At 29.7% G+C, this 20427-nt stretch overlaps 1 protein-coding gene and 1 long non-coding RNA gene across 5 annotated transcripts; one reads left to right on the top strand and one right to left on the bottom strand.

Moving 5' to 3' along the window:
• Positions 1 to 1692: 1692 nt before the first annotated feature.
• LOC143240224 (ATP synthase F(0) complex subunit k, mitochondrial-like) lies at positions 1693 to 9226 on the top strand. Of its 3 annotated transcripts, XM_076482345.1 has the most exons (4): positions 1798 to 1848; positions 4590 to 4698; positions 8086 to 8182; positions 8946 to 9226. In XM_076482345.1, exons 3-4 carry the CDS (start codon positions 8096 to 8098, stop codon positions 9036 to 9038), a joined length of 180 nt encoding a protein of 59 aa, XP_076338460.1. In that variant the 5' UTR covers positions 1798 to 1848; positions 4590 to 4698; positions 8086 to 8095; the 3' UTR covers positions 9039 to 9226. The 3 variants fall into 3 exon arrangements, with proteins under 3 accessions (XP_076338457.1, XP_076338459.1, XP_076338460.1); XM_076482342.1 differs by lacking the exon at positions 4590 to 4698 and having other exon boundaries at positions 1693 to 1848; XM_076482344.1 differs by lacking the exon at positions 4590 to 4698 and having other exon boundaries at positions 1701 to 1839.
• LOC143240223 (uncharacterized) lies at positions 8970 to 19249 on the bottom strand. Of its 2 annotated transcripts, none has more exons than XR_013021641.1 (4): positions 19101 to 19249; positions 18089 to 18171; positions 16185 to 16272; positions 8970 to 9317 (listed from the first exon to the last, which is right to left on the bottom strand). It is a non-coding gene; the product is annotated as an uncharacterized LOC143240223 (long non-coding RNA). The 2 variants fall into 2 exon arrangements; XR_013021640.1 differs by lacking the exon at positions 16185 to 16272 and adding an exon at positions 12707 to 12842.
• Positions 19250 to 20427: the final 1178 nt, after the last annotated feature.

The raw sequence follows: 20427 nt of genomic DNA, 5'->3' as shown, positions 1-20427 counted from the left end.
TTGGTGCGACGGTGATTTCAACCCGCAACCCCCGGATTACGAGTCGAACGCCTTAACCCACCTGGCCATGCTGTGCGTAATCCTTTCTTTCCAAACGGCCTATATTTGATATTGTTAACTAACATTCTGCTAATATTTTACCCCAATTACATGAAAAATCAGCTGGATAGAATTCACCGAAGAAAAACTATAAATAGAATAATTCAAAATGCCTTTTTTCACTTCGAAAAACCAAACTAGTGGTAATAAAAATAGAATAGAGTTATAAGAGCCTGCTACAAAATATATATCTAAACTAGTAAAAAATACTTTATAAAGCAAAAATGCTGTGGTGTTGGCCTAAAAGCTAAACTGGATAACACTGGAAACAAAAACAAAAAAACATTTTCCCTGCTACTAAGAAATTCCAACTGTTTCTGAGTAATTTAACGATATTGATTGACAAACCATCTCAAAAATTACTGATTACCTCTAGTTTTTGAGTTTTGATAGATTTATTCAAAATATTGTTATACATCATGAAAACAAGTTTTATTTAATTACTTTATTTATGCATTGTAAATTGCGTTTAAAAATGTATAATCTGTATCTTTTGATAACTTTCTTTCATGTTCAGAGCGTAACCAACATGAATCGATGGTTTAGTGATCCAATCGTACAAAAGTACAGCTTTGAAACTAGTTTTAAATGAGTTGATAAAATTTTCCATTCTTGAGAGTAATGTGTAGTATGAAATTCTTCCAATAGTTTATCAACATTTGAACAAGAATACATGGTATACTGCGTGCTGTAGTGAGAAACAATACTGGTGGCGACTTTGGTAAATTGAAATTATTGTTCCTAGAAGTTTAAAATTAAAGTTTCAAAGAATTTCATTACATCGCGGGTATGATATGAAGAAAAAGATTAGTGGTGAAGTGACCAACTGAGTGAATAAGAGACATCTTGACTCCGCCCCTTTTCTGTTGAGGAACTTCTTGAATGTTCGAACAAATTAAGTGTATGAGGGTTTCATGATTCCCTGGCGGAAATGTGAGTGTTACAATAAAGCAAAAGTGGTGTAATTCGCTCCGATTATATCAAGAACAAATAGCATATATGAACAATGTATTTGTAAGTTTACACTTATACAATACAGTCTATGTTTGAAGTTATAAAAACTGCATGTCTTTCGCCCATTAGACTGTACAAGTAAACTTAATTTCACGTAATAAAATATATTGTGCTGAGTTGATTCCATGATATTTCACAAAGTGTTGATAAAATATTAAAATATTACAATTGCCAAAATCTAGAGATCACTGATGAATTCTGACTACATTTTTGAAATCAGCACCAGCAAACTACTACGAATCATTTAAGTTTTCTTCAGTGACAAATTTATTGTTGTCCAGTGCAAGTAAGAAAGCCTATTTGGTGTAAAATAAGTAGTGCCTGTTTTTATGACAGTATTTGTGATTAGTTTGTTACATTGTTTTTCTTTTTTTAATGTGTAATGACTTGTAAAGAAGAAAGTGATAAATATAATATATCTGCAGTCAGTTTAAAAAAAATTAATAATTTGTTGAAAAATATAAATCGTTATGATCGTCTAGAAAATATTATACTTAATAACAAAAAAAGCCGTGAGTTTAACTTATGAAAATATTGAATCATGAAATTTAAATATCATAAGTAACCCCAAAGTACTGTTAGTATGATTTACCACTTAAGAAAAATACTTTTGGAGTGCCATGTTTTGCAATCTAATAGCCACCTACTGGCAGTAAAAAACTTATGAAGGTGCTTGGGAAGCAGTACATAATCTAATTCGATATCTGAACGGATCTTCAATTTTAAGTAAATAAGGTTGTAATTTATTTTGTCATTCTAAAAAACAAGAATAATTTTAAGATTGCAGAACAGTAATATTATGTAGGCTTAGGAAGTAAATTTTGTTATTTTAATTGTAATGTACATGGTATAAGATTACATTGAAGTTAATTTCAAGGTGAAATTACGGTTGTATGGAACTTGAAACAGAAAGGCGAAATAACTTTTGTTCTTAAGTTGAGATGTTTCAGTTATTTGATATGTGTATATAAATTACTTTGAGTCCCAACTCTTAATCTCTCAACAACAAAAGACATTTAAGGGATAACATTGGACCTAAGGGTAGGAACAAAGTCTGTCCCATATAAGAATGGGTAAACTAAAATTAGTAAAAATCAGATGGGGATATTTTTAGTTGTTAGAATTTACCGCCTATCATACCTGTGTAAATACGTGCTTACCCAACTGTTAACATTTACAGAAAAACTATCATATATTTGTAAATAATTTTAAGTTATCGTTTGTATGTTACAGGAAAAACTAAAACAGGTTTGGAAATAACTTTCTTTTTACTGAGAGGAAGAAATGGATTGATTAAATTATGCACATTTTGCATTCAGTGTTATTTTAATTAACAAATGACTTGTGGTAGATATCATTCATCTACTACAATTATCTTGGTAAATTACTGTAATGAAAAATAATTTCTAAATCCATTTTCATTTTTCCACAAATAGACAAACCTTGCCAGACAAGCATATTCTTGCTTACATGCGACATTTCTTCTATATTGATCAAACAGAACTACTCTGTAACTAAAAAATAACCATAAAAATAATCTTCTGCAGACAAGCATACTTTTGCCTGGACAAAAATTTAAAAATTAAAAGGAATTGTTCTTAGATGAAAATTGTTTTTCTGCTTTTACTTCAGATTAAAAAAAAAGAATCATAATCATAATGCATACAAAAATGAGTTTATTACTGTGAGAAATATAACTTTTAGATAATTACTTAATCTTCTATAATTTACTGTTTTATTAGAGAGCTTTCACATTGAATAGGATAATAAAAACTTGAAAGTAGGGCTAGACTGAATTCACTTGTAAATTGTTTTCCTCAAACAACTGATACTGGCCTTAAAGCATGTGATTTGTTCCACAACAATGTTCTGACTTTTGATATTTAAAAAAATATTAATAAACTAAAATTAAAATGACTTAATAAAATTAGTTAGATTTTATCCAGGAAATGGCTTTTAAAGGTATTTCTCAGAATTAATATATTAAGGTGTAAGCATTGTATTCACAGCTCCTTTTTACATTTGATTGCTTGAAACATTGATTACAGTTTTATGCATTAAATTATCAGAGATGTGTATTGTCCCTGAATTATATCAAACACCCAGCAAAACATCTTAAATAAATACTGAAACTCAACTAAGAAACTAAATTTTGTGTTTTCAGCAACACAATTGAATAGCAGTGATTTTACAGTTAAATTTAATTAAAGAGAATTTTAAATTGGTGTGATCTAGATGTTTCATGGGTGTTAAATGTAAAAGTAAATTAAAGAAATTAGAAAATGCCCAGTATTATTACTGCCTTGAATTTAATTATATAAATGAACCTGGAACAATGACTTGAAAAATTTTGTTGAAAATTATGTTAGTGGACAAGTATCAAATATCTCTACAAATGAACTGTGTGAAGACTGTGTCTGATCTGAGATAACATTAACCAGGTTCTTCTGTAATGATATAAAAGTGTATTAATACATATATATATATATATATATATATATATATATATTATCATTAATATAATTGTATTGGTTGTTTTACACCAATGTTATAAAAAAAATGTAATTTCCAATAACTTGTTATTGGGTTATATTCAAATTGTATCTTTAAAATTATGTTCTGTATTCTTCCATATTTTGTGTACAACTGTTAGTTAGCAGCCTTATCCAAGCAAATGTATATGATGGCCCAGATAATTTATTATTATTATTAAAGAAGAACTACAATAGATTTGGAAATAATTTTTTTTCTAATTAATGTAGGGACGAGTAATTTGGTGACAATGAAGTGTCATTTAAAGTTAGAACTAGAATGTTAATCACTAATGGGCATTAATTACATTATTGTCTTCTAAGATAATTGATTAATCAAAATTATGTTTAAATTGGTTATTTAAAAAAAAATAGCCTGGTGTTTCAGATAAGTAAAGTTCTTGTTTAACTATACAGTAATTAAATTGTAATTAGTATCATGAAAATAATAAACTAGTCAGAAGTACTGAGTCCAATTATTCCAACAATCCAGTGACCTAAATATTGCTATTGTGAATTTTAATTATTATTTTTGATAAATTTAAGCTTATTTAGCTTAACATTTGCACCATGACTTAAGGAAGTAACCAAAGAATTAAAATTAAGATTTCTGATTATTAATATTTTTGATTATTCTGTCTATCCGAGTAATAAGAATATTGCTGTTATGTTTATTAAACACAAAGGATACAATGAACTATCTGTGCTCTGTTCACTGCTATTATCAAAGCTTGATTTTTGCTGTTAAGCTTTTATTTTTAGCCATCTGGTAAGAACAGGCCTGATGAGAAGGGGGGCTACACTCCTTATGCTCACAAAAATGTGGGATAAAGAATAATGCATTCTTATTTTCATAATATACTTAAGGAAATATTGCAGTGCTGTGGAAAAATGCTTTGTCTCAAAAAATATAAATTTTCAACACACTTGGCTTTTACCCACCAGAAAAAAATTTCATATGCCCATGAATGTGCCATGAATTTATGAAGACTTCAAAAAGGGGCCTGGGGACATAACTGTCCCCCAGACCCAACCTACCTCTAGACATCCCTGGGTAAGAATGATCAGTTATTTGAATGTTGTTGATTAATGAGGATTATGATTAATTGGTTATCAAATTCCTCTAATTATTCAGCTCTGATGTTAATTAACTGCCTCATCTGTGCTAGATTGTAGGGTTTTGGTTGATTGGTTGTGATGTTACAGGAAAAATTAAAACAATGTTAGAGTTGATTCTCTGATTATTGTAGAAGAGAATTGGAGTACTTGAATAATGTGTCATTCAGTGTCAGGAACTGACCTTATCAAGCAAATATATGCTGGTCTGGAGAGTTTAATATTACAAAAAATTATAATGCTTTGGAGATAATTACGATTATTGTAGGTAATAATTGGAGTAATTGAGACATGATGTATGGCATTTAGAAGCACTACTTAAATGCTTTATGTTGGATAGATTTATACTGGTAAAACATTTTGATGTTACAGAAAAGCTAATACGTTTTAAAATTTTTTTCTCTGATTATTGTAAAAGAAGTTGAAGTGATCAAATGGCATTTAATGTGCTGCATTTAGTACTATTTAATGGCTAGTTTGGATAGAAATATGTTATTGCAACTTCTTTTGCCCATTAATTCTTATTTAATCTTATCTAAATTCAAAAAGAATAAAACTTGAATCCAGCCTCGAGTCTTGTCTTAAACTTATTGTATTCACCACATCCAAAGGCCAACTATCCCATTAGAAAAGTAAAACTAAGTTGAAGGTGACTCTCACATTGCCAAAATTTATATTTGTGCTCGATTTTTCTATCACTCTCAACATCAAATACAAAAAAGTTTTATGCATCAGTACTTTCAATTCCCTTAACAATCTCTAACACCTTATTAGATCCTCTACAATTGTTTTTGTTCAAAAGAAAAAAATGTCAGAAAACTGAACTTGTGGTTGTTACCTTCCCATCCAAGGTACCAATTTAGTAACCCTTCTTTGAACTCTTTTCAATACTTTAATGACCTTCTTAAGATAAGGATCCTAACACCAAACACATAATACTCTAAATTAGGCTTATCCAGTGATCTATATAATGAAATCACCTCTTTAGGCTTGTATTCACTATTTTTGTAAAGACAACTCAGAAATTTATTTTTCCTTATCTCTAATAACCAAGATCCTTTTCTAACATAATACTGTTGAGATTATTCCCATCTAAATTATGGTAACCTATATTCATTATTTTGCATTTATTATTACTAAAGCCATCTGCCAGTTATTTATCCAACTCACCAAAGGATCTAAATTATTTCATAAAGCACAATTATCTTCTTTACAGTTAGCAGATTCAGTACTGTAATATTGATAAATTTAAGTAATTTATTTATCATTTCTTTATCTGAGTAGGATAATTGTAAAATGTGTTATGGTTAGGTATTATGTTGTTTTTATTTGCTTTTGATGTTATGAACCATGTGGTATCTTAATGCAATTATGTTTACAGGAAGGGAACAATTTTTATCACCTTCTCACTTATGTAATAATATAACTTAAGGTATAACACTTTTATTCTAAATGAAATAAATGTATCTTTCTTTTAAGGTTAACACTTGATCAGAAAAGTTATGAATTATGGAACATGAATAATATTTTTACTCCCAATTTCCCTTAACAAAAAATAATTGCTAAATTAATGGCAGTCATTAAATATTCATCAACCCTTTTCATAAACTTCAGTGAAAGTATGGCCTTCACCATTTTAGATCACAGTTTGTTGTACAGGTTTACCATCCCAATTGGCAAATAATACTACCTTGCCCAAGATGCATTTGACCTCTCCAGACCTTACATTTGTGAGCTCTTGTTCTACTGCTTCCAGAATTCAACACCAAAATGTTTGATGTACTAATTTTATTGATTCCTTATTACGTTTGAATACTTTAATTATGGCATTCCAGATCCTTCTCTTTTCAGGAGAAAAAAGTTAAACAGAACATAACCAAGAACTGTCTTTAACCATCTGACATCCAATCTGCACCCAGAAAAATAATGCACTTCCTGTGAATTTTCTCCAGCACAATGTTCTTTCTAAGATGAAGGCATTAAACTGCATACAGTTCTATAAATGAGGCTTGACTATTAACTGATATGTAAAACAACTGCCTCTTATGCATTGCAATTAATATTCATCATGCCATCCAAAATTCTATTAGCTTTACTAGATTTAAAAATATCACTGAATGAAAGGTTTAACAGTTGTTTCAGCTATTACCTTAAATCCTTTTCTTCATACACATAATTAATAATCTAAAGTACTTGTGTAATTAATAATAATCAACATGTATAACCTTTTACTTATCATAACTGCCATCTGCAATGTGTTTATTCATTTAAGAAATTGAGTTTGTAAAATCATATCATCTGCCTACATCCCACTTGACCTAAATATTTTATACAATCAGAAAGTTTATACATACCTTTAAACTATGCCTGTATTGTTTTCATTAATGTAAATGAGGAATAGCAATGATCCCTGAAGCACACTGCTTTTAACATTGATTCCATTAGACTGGCCTCCATTAATAATAACTTTAGTCTATCAGTCTAACCTGACCCTTTGTCCAACTGAGATGATGTATATCATTAATCTTTCAGAGGGGGGTACATAATCAAAAACTTTATGAAAAGAAATCTGAGTATATGAAATTCACTCCTGTACTCTCATTCATATAAGAAGTAACATGATCAGAAAAAGGTGTATGGGTTAGTAAGAAAAGATATTCTCCTTCTGAAGGTATATTGGTTGACAGACAAAATTTTGAACTTCAGTAAATGATCCTACAAATAAATGTTTGAGCAGACCATCTCGTGCTTTTCCAATTCTAAAAGTAAGACTAATTTGGCCTAAAATTTTCTGGACAATTCTTATCTTCTCATTTGAAAATTGGTGTAATGTTAGTCATCCTCCAATCTTCTCGCATCTGCCTGATATACAATCAAAAATGAAAACAAGTGCCTCAGAAATGTAGTGCATAACTTCTTTTAAAACTTGAGGGTTAAGATCATTAAGTCTAAAATTTGTGTTTGTTTTCTTATTCTTAAGTGTTTTTTTTTTGTTTCCTGTTAATGAGCTCGACATTATCATTGATATTACACACAAAACATTCCTCCCAAACAAACTGTCAAAATCAAAAATACAAAAAAAAACATTCTTTCTGCTGAAAAACTTTGAAAGAAAATATCAAAGTTAAATTATTCCAACAAGTATTACAGCTTACAACACCTAATAAAACAAATAAGACAAAGTAAAGTGAGAGTCTAAAATTTATTAATCTATGATGATGCATTACCTTTTGTTTTATTTTATGATGTTAGTATAGTTTTTATAAAACAGTATCTGTGTCATTTCTTTTAGTATATAATGATCTGTATCTATTTATTGATATAGTCAAGTAGTTATGGCTGGAGATGCTCATGTCGACAAATCCCAGTTTAAAGGTCTGTCAAAGTATTTTAATTCACAGACAATGAAAGGGCGAGCAAATGTAAGTTATTTCCACTTCAATATATTTAATATGTTAATTCACTAAAATGTAAACATTTACCTTTTATGTTATTTGAATCATTAAATGGTCTTTTCTTAAGACTACAGTGACAGTATTTGTAAAAAAACTGCAAAATACTATATACTCAGAAAATGGGGACAAAAAGGTCACCTGGTAAACAGTAATGTTTCACAAAACTAGCACTAGGCAGTTTATTACAACCAGTGGTAATATAAAATCTAAGTTCAACCATCTGCAAATCTGGCATCAAATAATGTATTGATAATATTTCCGTGTGAGATCACATAGTATGTATTAATAATCCATGATTATGAGAAAACCCACTTGTAGAGAGAATTATATATGTAAAACAAATAGTGGTTCCTCTATCCATACCAGCCATTTCTTTTACATATACAGTATGTATTAATGATGAGGGAGCATCAATTGGACATGTGGTAGAGCTCTATGTTTTGGAACTGGTTAGCCAGGTTCAAATCTGTACTGTACCACAAACTATTTCCTGTACTTTATATTATGAGTGCATTTTAAGAGTGACAATTAGTCTTTTAGGAGTAGTAGTAAAGTGTTACTGATGGCTGCCTTACCTCTGGTCAATTGCTCAAATTTAGGTATAGCAGCTCTGACAAAAATATGAAGATAGAACTACAGTTAATGATGATGTTACAATATATAGATAGTATATTTATTTGAAGAACATGAGTACAACGGCTGTTTGAAAAATAATTTAACGTATTAACAGGTTGCCAAGGCTACTTATGCTGGAATTGCTCTACTAACTCTGTATATGGTGACTGGTCGAAAGAAGAAAGCAGAACCAACACCCAAGAAATAAAAAGAAGGATTTATTAATTTCACATTTATGACATGTTAGAATAGCTTACAGAGTTGATTAAATATAAATCAGGTTTATTAGGCTGTTTTTTTCATGTAAACAGAGTTGGATGTGTAAAAAAGAAACTGTTTAAGCACTGCAAATAGGTAATATGAAAAAGCAAGAATAAATGTAAATAAACAGTGAAATCACATGTGCTTCTCATATTTGACTGAAACAGGTAAGAGTTCTCATTTAAAATGCATTAGGTAAAAATCCTGGATACCACACAATCCTTCCCTGAAAAGAATATCAGCCAAAATATAATTATAATCTGCAGAAGATAAATCAGTAACTACTTAACAATCAAACTTAACTTTTAATAGTTACAACTTTACTGTAAGTATTTACTGACTCAGTTGTGCTTTGGAATTTGTAAGGAATTTAGAAAAAATAACTTTAAATTATTTAGAAAAGATAATCATCTTTCTTCCTTTCATCAGTATAAACAACATAATATAACTCGTAAAGAGTAACTTAGAAATTTAATAAAGGATTGTTTCAATACAACATAAATATAACTACAAATAAGCACAAAATATAAACTAACATTAATGCTCTAATGTCATAAGAGATCATATCAGACAATATAGACTCAATGATTAAAACTTCATATCAACACACAAATTTGCATGCCAGGAAAATTCATTTAACAAAACTAAATTCACACAGCAATTATCAAGATAAGAAGCCATCTAACATTACTTACACATTTAAATGTCCATGTGTGGTAAAATGCCATTAACAGAACCTAAAGATATCCCCAGGTATAGAAATAAACATTGATTTAACACAGTAAATTGCCTTCTCTAGATATAGCAATAGCCTACCAGAAGAAGAAGAAAATGATTTATAATCAAGTAAATAATCTATAATGCCATGAAATTTAAACATTAATGTGATATCACTTTAACATAAAACGTTTGCCTTCGTACATGTAAAAGAGAACATAATTTACTAGCAGAGGTAATAATACTGTACTCAAGGACAAGGAGGAACGTACCATCAAGCTCCAAACTGTAGTTGTAGATGGTCACTACATGAATATCAAGTCTAACCATTTGTTTTCTTTTTTAATGGACTTCATGTTTAAATTTTCATTATGCTATTCAAGAAGTTATATTAATCGTCAAGCCAAAGCAAATTTCTCTGTAAAACATTTTCTCTACATCACTGTTTAATTAACTTTATTTTAACTCAGACAAGTTCCTGAGCATTTATGGGCTCATAAGTAAGCTGTATTTTCATACTTTGTTCAATACCATAAATAAATAAAAATATTTATTTTTAGGAAAAAACTATCCCACCCCATAAATATTTTAAGGTATTATAAAAACAAATTGTGGTAATAGTTGTTTTTTTCAGTGAGCCTTTGAATCATACAGCTATCACAAGAGCTTCAAAACTCAATTTTTTCAGTTTTTCATGTAAAAGTAGTTTCATTCAATATCTAATCAAAAGCTGTGTGACACATCCTTCTATGTTTAAGCATGAAAACATCCACAATTCTTTAACATTTTGTACACAAAAGTTTGTTTTGCGTAACTATATATATAAAACTTTGAAATTTCACACACAAAGTAAATATGAAACACTTAATATAATTGGACCAAAATATTTCTGCTTAGAAAGTAATTGTTTAACTCTGTATAAAAGTTTAAGAATAGGCTATTGTACTCGTATATACTTTAACCAAAAATAAGAATACACCCATTTCCAAGGTACACTGAATATATATGTACATGAGCTACATAAAGTCAATCATGAGCTTGATGTAATAAACCTGATGAAACTAATCTGTATATGTTGATTAAATTTAAGCAGAACATGATCTAAAACATGCAACATGTTACTAATAATGTATTTTTCTTACAGCCATTGGTACTAACATTTTTACAGATACATTAGTTATACATCAACAGTGGGTTTTACCCATGATGGTACAAAAGTCATAATAATGTGATACCATATAAAATTCTGTCTATTTAATAACATAGGCTTCCAACATTTCACAAGTTAAAATTAGTACTACAAAATTTATTACCAAAATGTTGAAATATGTAAGCTTGATAGTTTTGAATTTATACTCAGAAAGATGTGTGGGAATTTTGATTTTACATCGGCACATATTTGACTGGAGTATATGGTACTATGAAGTAGTGTAACAGAAAAAATCTCTTACCACATTTTGGTTTTACAACATAATCATGGTTAGAAATGTTTTCTTTGCTATTGGAAAACATATTTGAAGCTCTTTCTATATTACTAGAAGCCAGTTATCTTTTTTATGAAAAGCCACTTGTTGTTATGAAGACATATTCAATTTCAACATTGTAACAATTAAAAAATCCTTGTCTTATCTGCACCTTATATTTATACAAGATATTTCACATTTTAATACCCTGTCTGTGACTGTGGGGTCACATTTGAGAGACTGGGTGGGCAACTGAAGTGTATTCCAGTATATACTCCACATGTAAACCTGACAAAGAAAAAACCATTTACATCAAGAACTCATCTCTCAATAGCATTTTCCAAAATAAATTATGAAGTTTGTCCCGCTTGTACAAACCAGTTGAATATTAGATCCTGATTTGTTTAAAACAAAGACAAAATCATTAACTGGTCTGTTCCTCCTTTGCTATGCCAGTCATACTGTTCTGTTACAACTACTGTTACCTCATCTTTCACACATCAGACTAGTTCCTACAACCAAAATTAGATAAGCATTTGTCTGCAACTTTTAGCAGAAACCATTGTAATAAAGAGTAGACATATTACAGTACTTTCTTGGCCACACTATCAACAGAACTTGTAAAAATTGCAGACAAAACAGTTTTATAGAGTTGAGGAACCAGATTTATATTGATAATGTATGTGACTAGTGGCATGTTTTGTGTGGAGCATTAGTTTTGCTACCTCACAGTGTCGAAACTAGTGTGAACTTGGCTATGCTAGTGGACAGTTCAAGTTCCAGATGTGGCAAGGAGTTTAAATTTCTATTCAGAACTCAAAAGATAGTATTGAACATTTTTGTTTAGGAATCAATACACCAAATATGTCTCTGACTATACACTGGATGTTAAGAGTATTGCTATTTTCTCTTAGGGCCAAGAATTATTCAAGAGATCAGTATAAATGTGATTTTCACCTCTGTTCAATATGATATTTGAAAAAAAAAAAAGTTATCTGTCAGTTAATATCAAAAATATAAACTGAAAAAAATTCCTGGCTCAGTTTTTTTTTAATTAATGGTTGAATATAGTGGTTATGTTTTAATCACTAAACAGTAAACAAATGCAATTAGTATTTGAAAATACCAAAATATTTGAAATGGCTATATGAAAGAAAATTAGGCCATTAACCATCCTCTCTCTTATAAGACTTTCATCCTTTTTTTTGTTTTAATAACCAAGCAGAACTAAATGAGCATGATACTGCTGAAACCTCTGTAGTATGACTACTGTAATTTGAATCTTAACATTATATAAGTAACTAATTAAAAAAATTGTAATATATTATGAAAAAATATAATTTTATAATTTCACCATCTTGTGTGATTCTATATAAATATAAAACTAGTTTTTTTAAATAACTTCAAAGAAATATCACAAACTTTCTAGAAGTACCTGCTTAATTTTTGCTTGCACTTGCTCTAGTGTGGCAACTATCTCTTGGATAAAATTCAGAAATTTTTTTGATGTGTTTTTTTTGTGGAATTCTCTTTAACATCTCTTTTTGGGATGATCTGCAAAAGCTACCAACCTATATCAAGGGAGTCATAACTGACCTATTCTCATAATTTCATGGAAACAGAAAAATTATACAGTCAAAGATAATCTTTAAGACTAGAAGAACACATCATACAAACAAAAAATTCTGAGTAGAATAAAATTCTGAATATAATTGTAAAAATGTATCTAAGTGAGATACCAAAAACTTTTCTTTAAGTTAAACTGTCTTACAAATACGTGAAGTACAGGAAATTTAATTAGAAAATCCAAATGCCTCAAAATGTTAAGAATTCTGCTACAAAAAGAACTAAATAAATGAAAAATAAAAACTATCATGATCGTTTAGATAAAAAAATTCACTCTAGTAACTCTCCACCTCATACCAAGTTTTCAAATTAATCTTACAACAATTGTATTTTTTAACATTTTTTAAACGATTATAATGTTTTAGAGCATCTAATCTAAAATTCTTTACACAATAAAAAATAAAGTTATAGAAGCATGATATTAGAATGAAAGTCGAAATTCACATTCAAAAGATTATTATGAATTTATGTGAATGTTTATTATTTTCATATTAAAATACTATCATTAACTTGAGTGAACTTTCATTTAAAGTTGAACATATGAAGTTCTCTGAATAAAAATCTGGAGACTTGGCTTTTTATTTGGAATAAGGGATTTCTATTTCAAATGGAATTAATGCCACTGTGTTCAGAGATGCAACTTAAAGTTTTACTCAGTGAAATAAAAATATATTCACGAGTTCACTTTACCTTGACTTGTATTTAGTAAGGATTCGACACCTCTACTATGTTGCATCAAAAGTGATTAGTAATTTTTGACTTACTAGTATGAATAAATTTACAAGTATATAGACATATCTAAAAATAATACCCTTTGATTATGTGGATAATTTTCTTTAATTCACATGTTATATTTACAGAAACAAAAGTATGTAAACAGAACATTCAAATATTTTAACTTGGACAAAATCAGACCAAATATTATTGCTTGGAACCAAGGAACCACAGTATAGTTTCTTATCATACCCTGAGTAATATAGTTCTTTTCAAACTTTCCCAAAAACTCCAGATAGAGTAAATCTTCTGAGCTTAAGGCTTCTTCTCTAACAACAGCTTTGATAGCCTGGACATTCTCTCCAATAGCATTACAAGCATACTGGCCCATGCAAAGTGATACAAGTTACAGTTCACAGATTTATTAAGATTTCTAAGCCAAATAGGAGTAGAGACAAAAAACTTTTGTTGCTAATTTCAGCTTCCACTGATTTTACTACTGAATGTCAATTTATTACTAATAAAACTTATTTTGAGTTTGGTTATTTTCAAATTACAAGTTTTTACACTTTTCATTGATATAAATACTTAACAAAACAGAAAACAATTACTATCCAAATAACCCAGATATTCAAGTATTACAGAATTACATTAGTAAATAGTACAATATTTTCTTGAGCCTAAACTTTTCTGTCTTGAGCACCCACAATAACCACAATGTATTATAGTTCTCCCAAAATGACCAGAAGCAGAAATGAATATTTTTGAAGGTTTTGGCTGTTTTAAAATGATAACACATTTTAACTGAGTGGTCAAAAGATAAGAATAAAAAAATAGCAATACATTCTGGCAAGTGCATAACTATCCCAATGCACTGTTGTTATAGACGTAATAAAGAACATGATGAAAACTTCTGGTGGTATACATACTTTAATGATCACTTTTTATTGTACATTTACATTCACTGAACACAACATATTCAATTACTGAAATATTGATGTCTTAACTGAATCTGCCAATAGTACCATTGATTGTACAATTAATATTGCTGTTAAAAATACTAATTAGTGAAGCAATTATCATTAACCATACTGACAGAAACATACTACTAAATTATTAATGAACTACATCGTAAATTACACCTTTTTAAAGAAATGTAAAAATGATCAGTTTTCTCCATCTTGAATTTCATAGGTGTTTCGTATAAGTTTTCATAAAACACTTAAGTAATAGTGCATAAATCCTGCAGTTACCAAAAAATATTTGAACTACGTTGTTAACAGAAGTTGCTCATTCCTTTTTACTATTGTGGCTCTTAAGACTTACAAAAGATGGTTCTTGTTAGCACATTAGTGCTTTCAGCCTCAGTGGGTGAATCCTTGCCTTGATCCCAGGATTGCAAGGTTTTGGCAGTTGTGAAATATTTTGGGCAATTGAATAATTCCTACATGCATTGTAGTTGCAACAAAACAACTACAAATGAAACTTCTATTTAATTTTTTGTGCTACTTCACTTTATACCATTGGAGTATGTAACCAAAATGTGTTGTAACCTTTCAGACACAACAACAATTGGTTTCTAATTGTTTTGAAAGCATAGACTTTCTTTTTTAATGATCCACTTTGATCTTCATCATAAACATACAATTTAGCAAAACATAGAAAAACTTAGAAGTAGGAATTTCTTTAAGGACTAACTATTCAAACTACTTTACCAAATACTCTGAAATTAAAATATAAAACTGCTCACAGGATGAGCAACAAAAAAAATACTGAAAACAAATAATTTTTATGGCCTTGACGTTGTACACCAAAATACATTTTAGCACTGCACAATAAAGCGATGTGTATAGGTACAGGGAGAAAAAGGAAAATATCCTATGTAAACTTCAGATTGTAATTACATCTTAACTACCAAAAACAAACATATACCAACTGATTCGAGACATCAACATGGCCTTTCATGATCACACCTTCTTCTGTGGTTAATTTCATTAGTCGAGATAATGAAAGCAAAATAGCAAAGTAGATATAGCTACATGTTTTTCATCAGAACATACTGTTATATTTTAGAAAATTATTGGCCATCAAATTGCATTTAATAAAATCATTTTCATATAGTGAAGTGTCAGCACCATCTCATTCATATTAATTATTATTACAAGCTATATATTTTTAGTTTTGTGGGATATTATATTTTTCCCTTACTGAAAATATATTTCAAATAGATACTTATTTCCCCTCACATAACTAGCAAGAGTCATTCAATGATGTCCTTTATGTGCAAAATGTTTTCATATGTCACAAGTCTTGAGTTCCCATATACCTTACAATCAATTGGTTCAACTACATTTTGTATGTAAGTCATTATGGGACAACACTCCACCAATAAGAGCATGACACTCTCTTAACACTTCTGACTCCTTCTATTCCATTCTACTGAGTTTTTTACTTTTAGCTTTGGCAAAAAATGGGAGCACTGGTTTGCTCTTGGAAGTGTGAAAAGAGGTGTATACCTATTAGAAATGTATTTTCAGTAGAAGAAAATTATAACTTCTTATATGGTACATTACCTCCTCTAGAATCCCACATTGAATAGGTGGAGGGACCTGTGCAAGGCAAAAACAAAGAATCACTCCTCAAACGCTTCCAAAGAACAACCTAAAAGAACAGTAGAAGATCATATATATATGTGTGTGTGTGTAAACTACACCACATCTGTACTAGATATACTCTTTGCCCAGTGTGGAATTAGGCATTGGAAACATGAGCAGAAAAATGGACAAGCACATCCATATGGGAAAGAGCAATGATGAGTCACTCCTAGAAGTTATTACTTCCAAAGTGGTAATATGAACTTTGCAATTCATTGTGTAACAATAAAATATTAAACACAATCGTTTGATGAATTAAAAAAAATTGGAAAATAAGTTATCCAAAAATTGTTAACTTTTGAAAAACAAAAAATCAACTTCAGGATAATATTTTTAAAAATTATGAAGTTGAAAAAAAAACACAACTGAAGAACACTATAAAAACATTTTGACACAAGTATTGTCAAACGAGAAGTAACAGTTTGGTAGAGTCAAAAAGAAGGAGTCACGTGCATCAGGAAAGTGTTTTGCACTTTTATTAGTGTTGGGTTGTTACATGATAATTTACATGCAAAGCATAGTTGAACCAGTTGATCATAAGGTACATAGAGGCTCAAGCATTGTAGCATGCAAAAACATTTTGCATACAGATGGCAACATTGACCAAAAATAGTTATCTGAGTGAGGGAAGATAACGTACTATACACTGCTGGCCAAAATCTTAAGGCCAATGAACATAAAGAAAAAATATGCATTTTGCATTGTTAGACTCAACCACTTATTTGAGTGGAGCTTTGAAAGATGACAATAAGAAAAGGGAAAATAAAAATAAAAAACTTTTTTAGCATTTAATAGGGAAAATGTGAACCCTATGAAATTAGCCTAAATACTAGCTGGTCAATAGTTTAAGACCATACTGAAACAAAACGTTAATCGGTAAACACGTAACGAAATTTAGTCATTTTTGTTCAAGCATTAGTATTGTCAACATTTTCCACTGACATCTCCTGTGTTACATTGGGTAAAAACATGGCAAAGGCTAAAAGTTGACAGAGTTTGAACGTGGCAGAATTGTCAAGCTGCAAAAGCAAGGTCTCTCTCAATGTGCCATCGCTGGTGAGATTGGGCATAGTAAACATGCTGTTGCAAATTTCTTATAAGACCCTGAGGGATACGGAACGAGAATTTCAAGTAGTTGGCCCAAGAAAATTTCACCAGCATTGAGCAGGAGAATTCAAAGGGTTGTCCAGCAAGATATCAGCCGATCATCAAGCCAGATTAAGGCCCTTATGGATGCAGAATGCAGCTCAAGAACAATAAGGCGGCATCTACGAGAGAAAGGCTTTAAAAACCTTAAACGTCTTCAAAGGCCAAGATGATTTAATGTGATGTTAAGTCCATGTTGTCTAGAATTATCTAGAATGAGACTTTAAATTACACGAATGTGTCACTGGAGCCTCCAGAGTTAGTATAAGTAGAATTAGTTAAGATAAAAGAGAGTTATTTCAGAAAAGAAAGACTTTATCAGTGTTTGCTACTGCTTTAAGTTGTACATCTAAGTTAATTGTTGTGTAATAAAGTTGGCATGGCTGTAAACTTAGGCTTACATCTATGTTACAACAGTGTTCAGGCTTGTAACAATGTTAAAGGAGTACAAAAATTAATTTGTAACTGTTATTGGATCAGACATTCAATTATTTTCACCAGATAAAATTAAAATAAAATATATACAGAGAAAGACTATGTTACAACAGTTGAAACTAAAAAGTTGACTATCAAACTAAAAACAACTGTGAGTAAAAAAAAAAATCTGGCCATAGAGAATAAAGTTTGAATTTAACAAAACTTAACCTAATTTAAAATATGCTTAAGCTGTCACTAACCTGACAGTTATGAAGTTTGCAGTGAATATAAATTTGACCCTCTGTAATGTAGCCAGTCGATTCAGGTATAGGGTGGGTGATGTCTGAAAATAAAAGTCAGTACCAAAGTTTTTAATGAGACTTGACTGTCACATTACAGGATTACAGCATATATTATTTATACTTTCAAACTGAGACAGTACGTAATACTTTCACAACACTGTATGCTTATTTGTTTATAAACTGAATATTATCTTTACAATGACTGGCTCAGTAAATCTGCATTACCAATAAATACACTTAGCTCAAAATCTAAATATGACAGGAACAATTAATCTGAAGAGTGTTATACACTGAACACATCATAATCTTATAAGTATGTTTTAGCAAAGACAAATATGAAATCAAATATTACTCATGATCCCAATAAGACACTTAAAATATTTTATGCTGTATTTTAGGTTAAGACCTTTTTTTTATACTATGAAAATGTTAATATAAAAACTTAGCTCAATCATGAACTCTTGATAGTACATATACAAAAATACAACAATTAGAAGGCTGAATAATGTACTATGTTACAAATGTTAAAAGTGTAGATTCTGATTATCCTTATTTACTTACAAGTATATATGTAGAAATTGTCATGTTGTATAACATGTGCTGTTTCATCTGATAAGTAACCTTTATGGGAACTGTGATATCAAATTTACATGAGTAGTTATTACAATCTCCAATGGTTTATTTTTGACAAACTTTTCCATTATACTGTTTTATTGTTTTCTTTTGCACTTCTTCAAAATTTCTGTTTTAGATATAGGACACTTTAGGCTTCAGTACCCATATTTTCTCCTAGTTTATAAATTTGAATTTCATTTTACTTGTTAGGCTTTTAAAATAGAGTAAAGAGTATTCCACCTCTGTGTGGGTTCTCCTTTTAAAATTATCTTTGTGTTAAAAATTATTGAAATGGTAAAATGGTTTATGCATACTTAAAAATCAAAGAAATTTCCACAAATTAATATTACATTACCATCTTTTGGCATAATTAGAAGAGGAATTTGGGTGATAAATCAATTTCATCCCTCTACTCGTCCTGCTCTTTCACAGATAGTGGCTAAATTTGTGTACATGTACCCAGAAAAGTCCCAATAACATAGTATTTCTTCTCAAGCAACTGATGCCTATACATGATAGAACAATCTTCAGCACATTTTTGGCCAAAATATGGTCAAACGTAAGGTTAGAATATGACCCCAACAACAAATACAAGAACTTATCTTATAACAACTGATTATCACTAAACAATCTTCCTCCTTCCGACAGAGAATAAAACATTGTTTTTGCTTGTCCTCAAAACTGGGATTACAGTATTAGTTATGAATACCTTATAATCCAATTAAGAAATACAAAACGTATAAAACCAATTTAAATTTCTTATCAAGAGAAATTCTTAGGGCATGAAAGAACCAACAAGTAATCATTGTTGTTAATATAAAACATACAATGAATTTTAAATATAATTTTCCCTAGCTTAATCCTAGAATTATGAAATAGATATACTTGAATCCATGAATATTTTGAATACATTATCTAAACTATCATATTTATGTTCCAGTTTATGGTTTTGTGACCTTCCTGGCTAAAGATTTCAAATAATGTATTCATCAAACCTCAAAAAATACATTAATAATTAGCCAAAACACTTTCAATTGTGCAATTAATCATACTTACTGAATTATCTAATGTCATTTATATAGAAAGTGAGTGAATCTTGTTTTGTCAGTTATTTACAGTGATAGTTGTAACAAAGAAAAATATAAACTTATTCAGTACAACACTTGTACATCAGTTGCATTGGACTGTATAAACTATTGGTAACTTGATGATAAATATTGTTTTTTACCTTGAACAAATTATATGACAAAAGTTATCTATCCTTAAAGATACTTTTTAGTTCCTTTTTGATAATAAGGATAAATTAAAAACTGAAATTATCTTAAAGTGTTAATCATCCATCTTGTTGGAAGATATATTCTTTTTTCTCTAAGTAAACAGCAAATATTAGCATATTTTTGCAAAATTACAATTAATTTACTTTACATCATGAGAACATAAACATTATTGCAACATTCATGCTCCATACCCAAAATTGTCAGTGATGTTTTTTCTTTGGAATGAAATGGTTTTCATTTATAATAAGATCGTTAGCTTCTGTAAAGTTCAGTTATGCACTAGTACTATAATGAATGCCATTCTCTGAATAAAAGTGTGGTATGTTACTTCTTGTAAAGCTTCAGCAAAGCAGGACATATTTATTAAAATAATCAGGAAGTGTTTTTCACATTGGTAAGTGAAAA

The sequence above is a fragment of the Tachypleus tridentatus genome, chromosome 13 (genome assembly GCF_004210375.1).
Source record: "Tachypleus tridentatus isolate NWPU-2018 chromosome 13, ASM421037v1, whole genome shotgun sequence".
Lineage (NCBI taxonomy): Eukaryota > Metazoa > Arthropoda > Merostomata > Xiphosura > Limulidae > Tachypleus > Tachypleus tridentatus.
The sequence above is the reverse complement of the archived record's forward strand: the minus strand, read 5'-3'. Positions and strand labels throughout refer to the sequence as shown.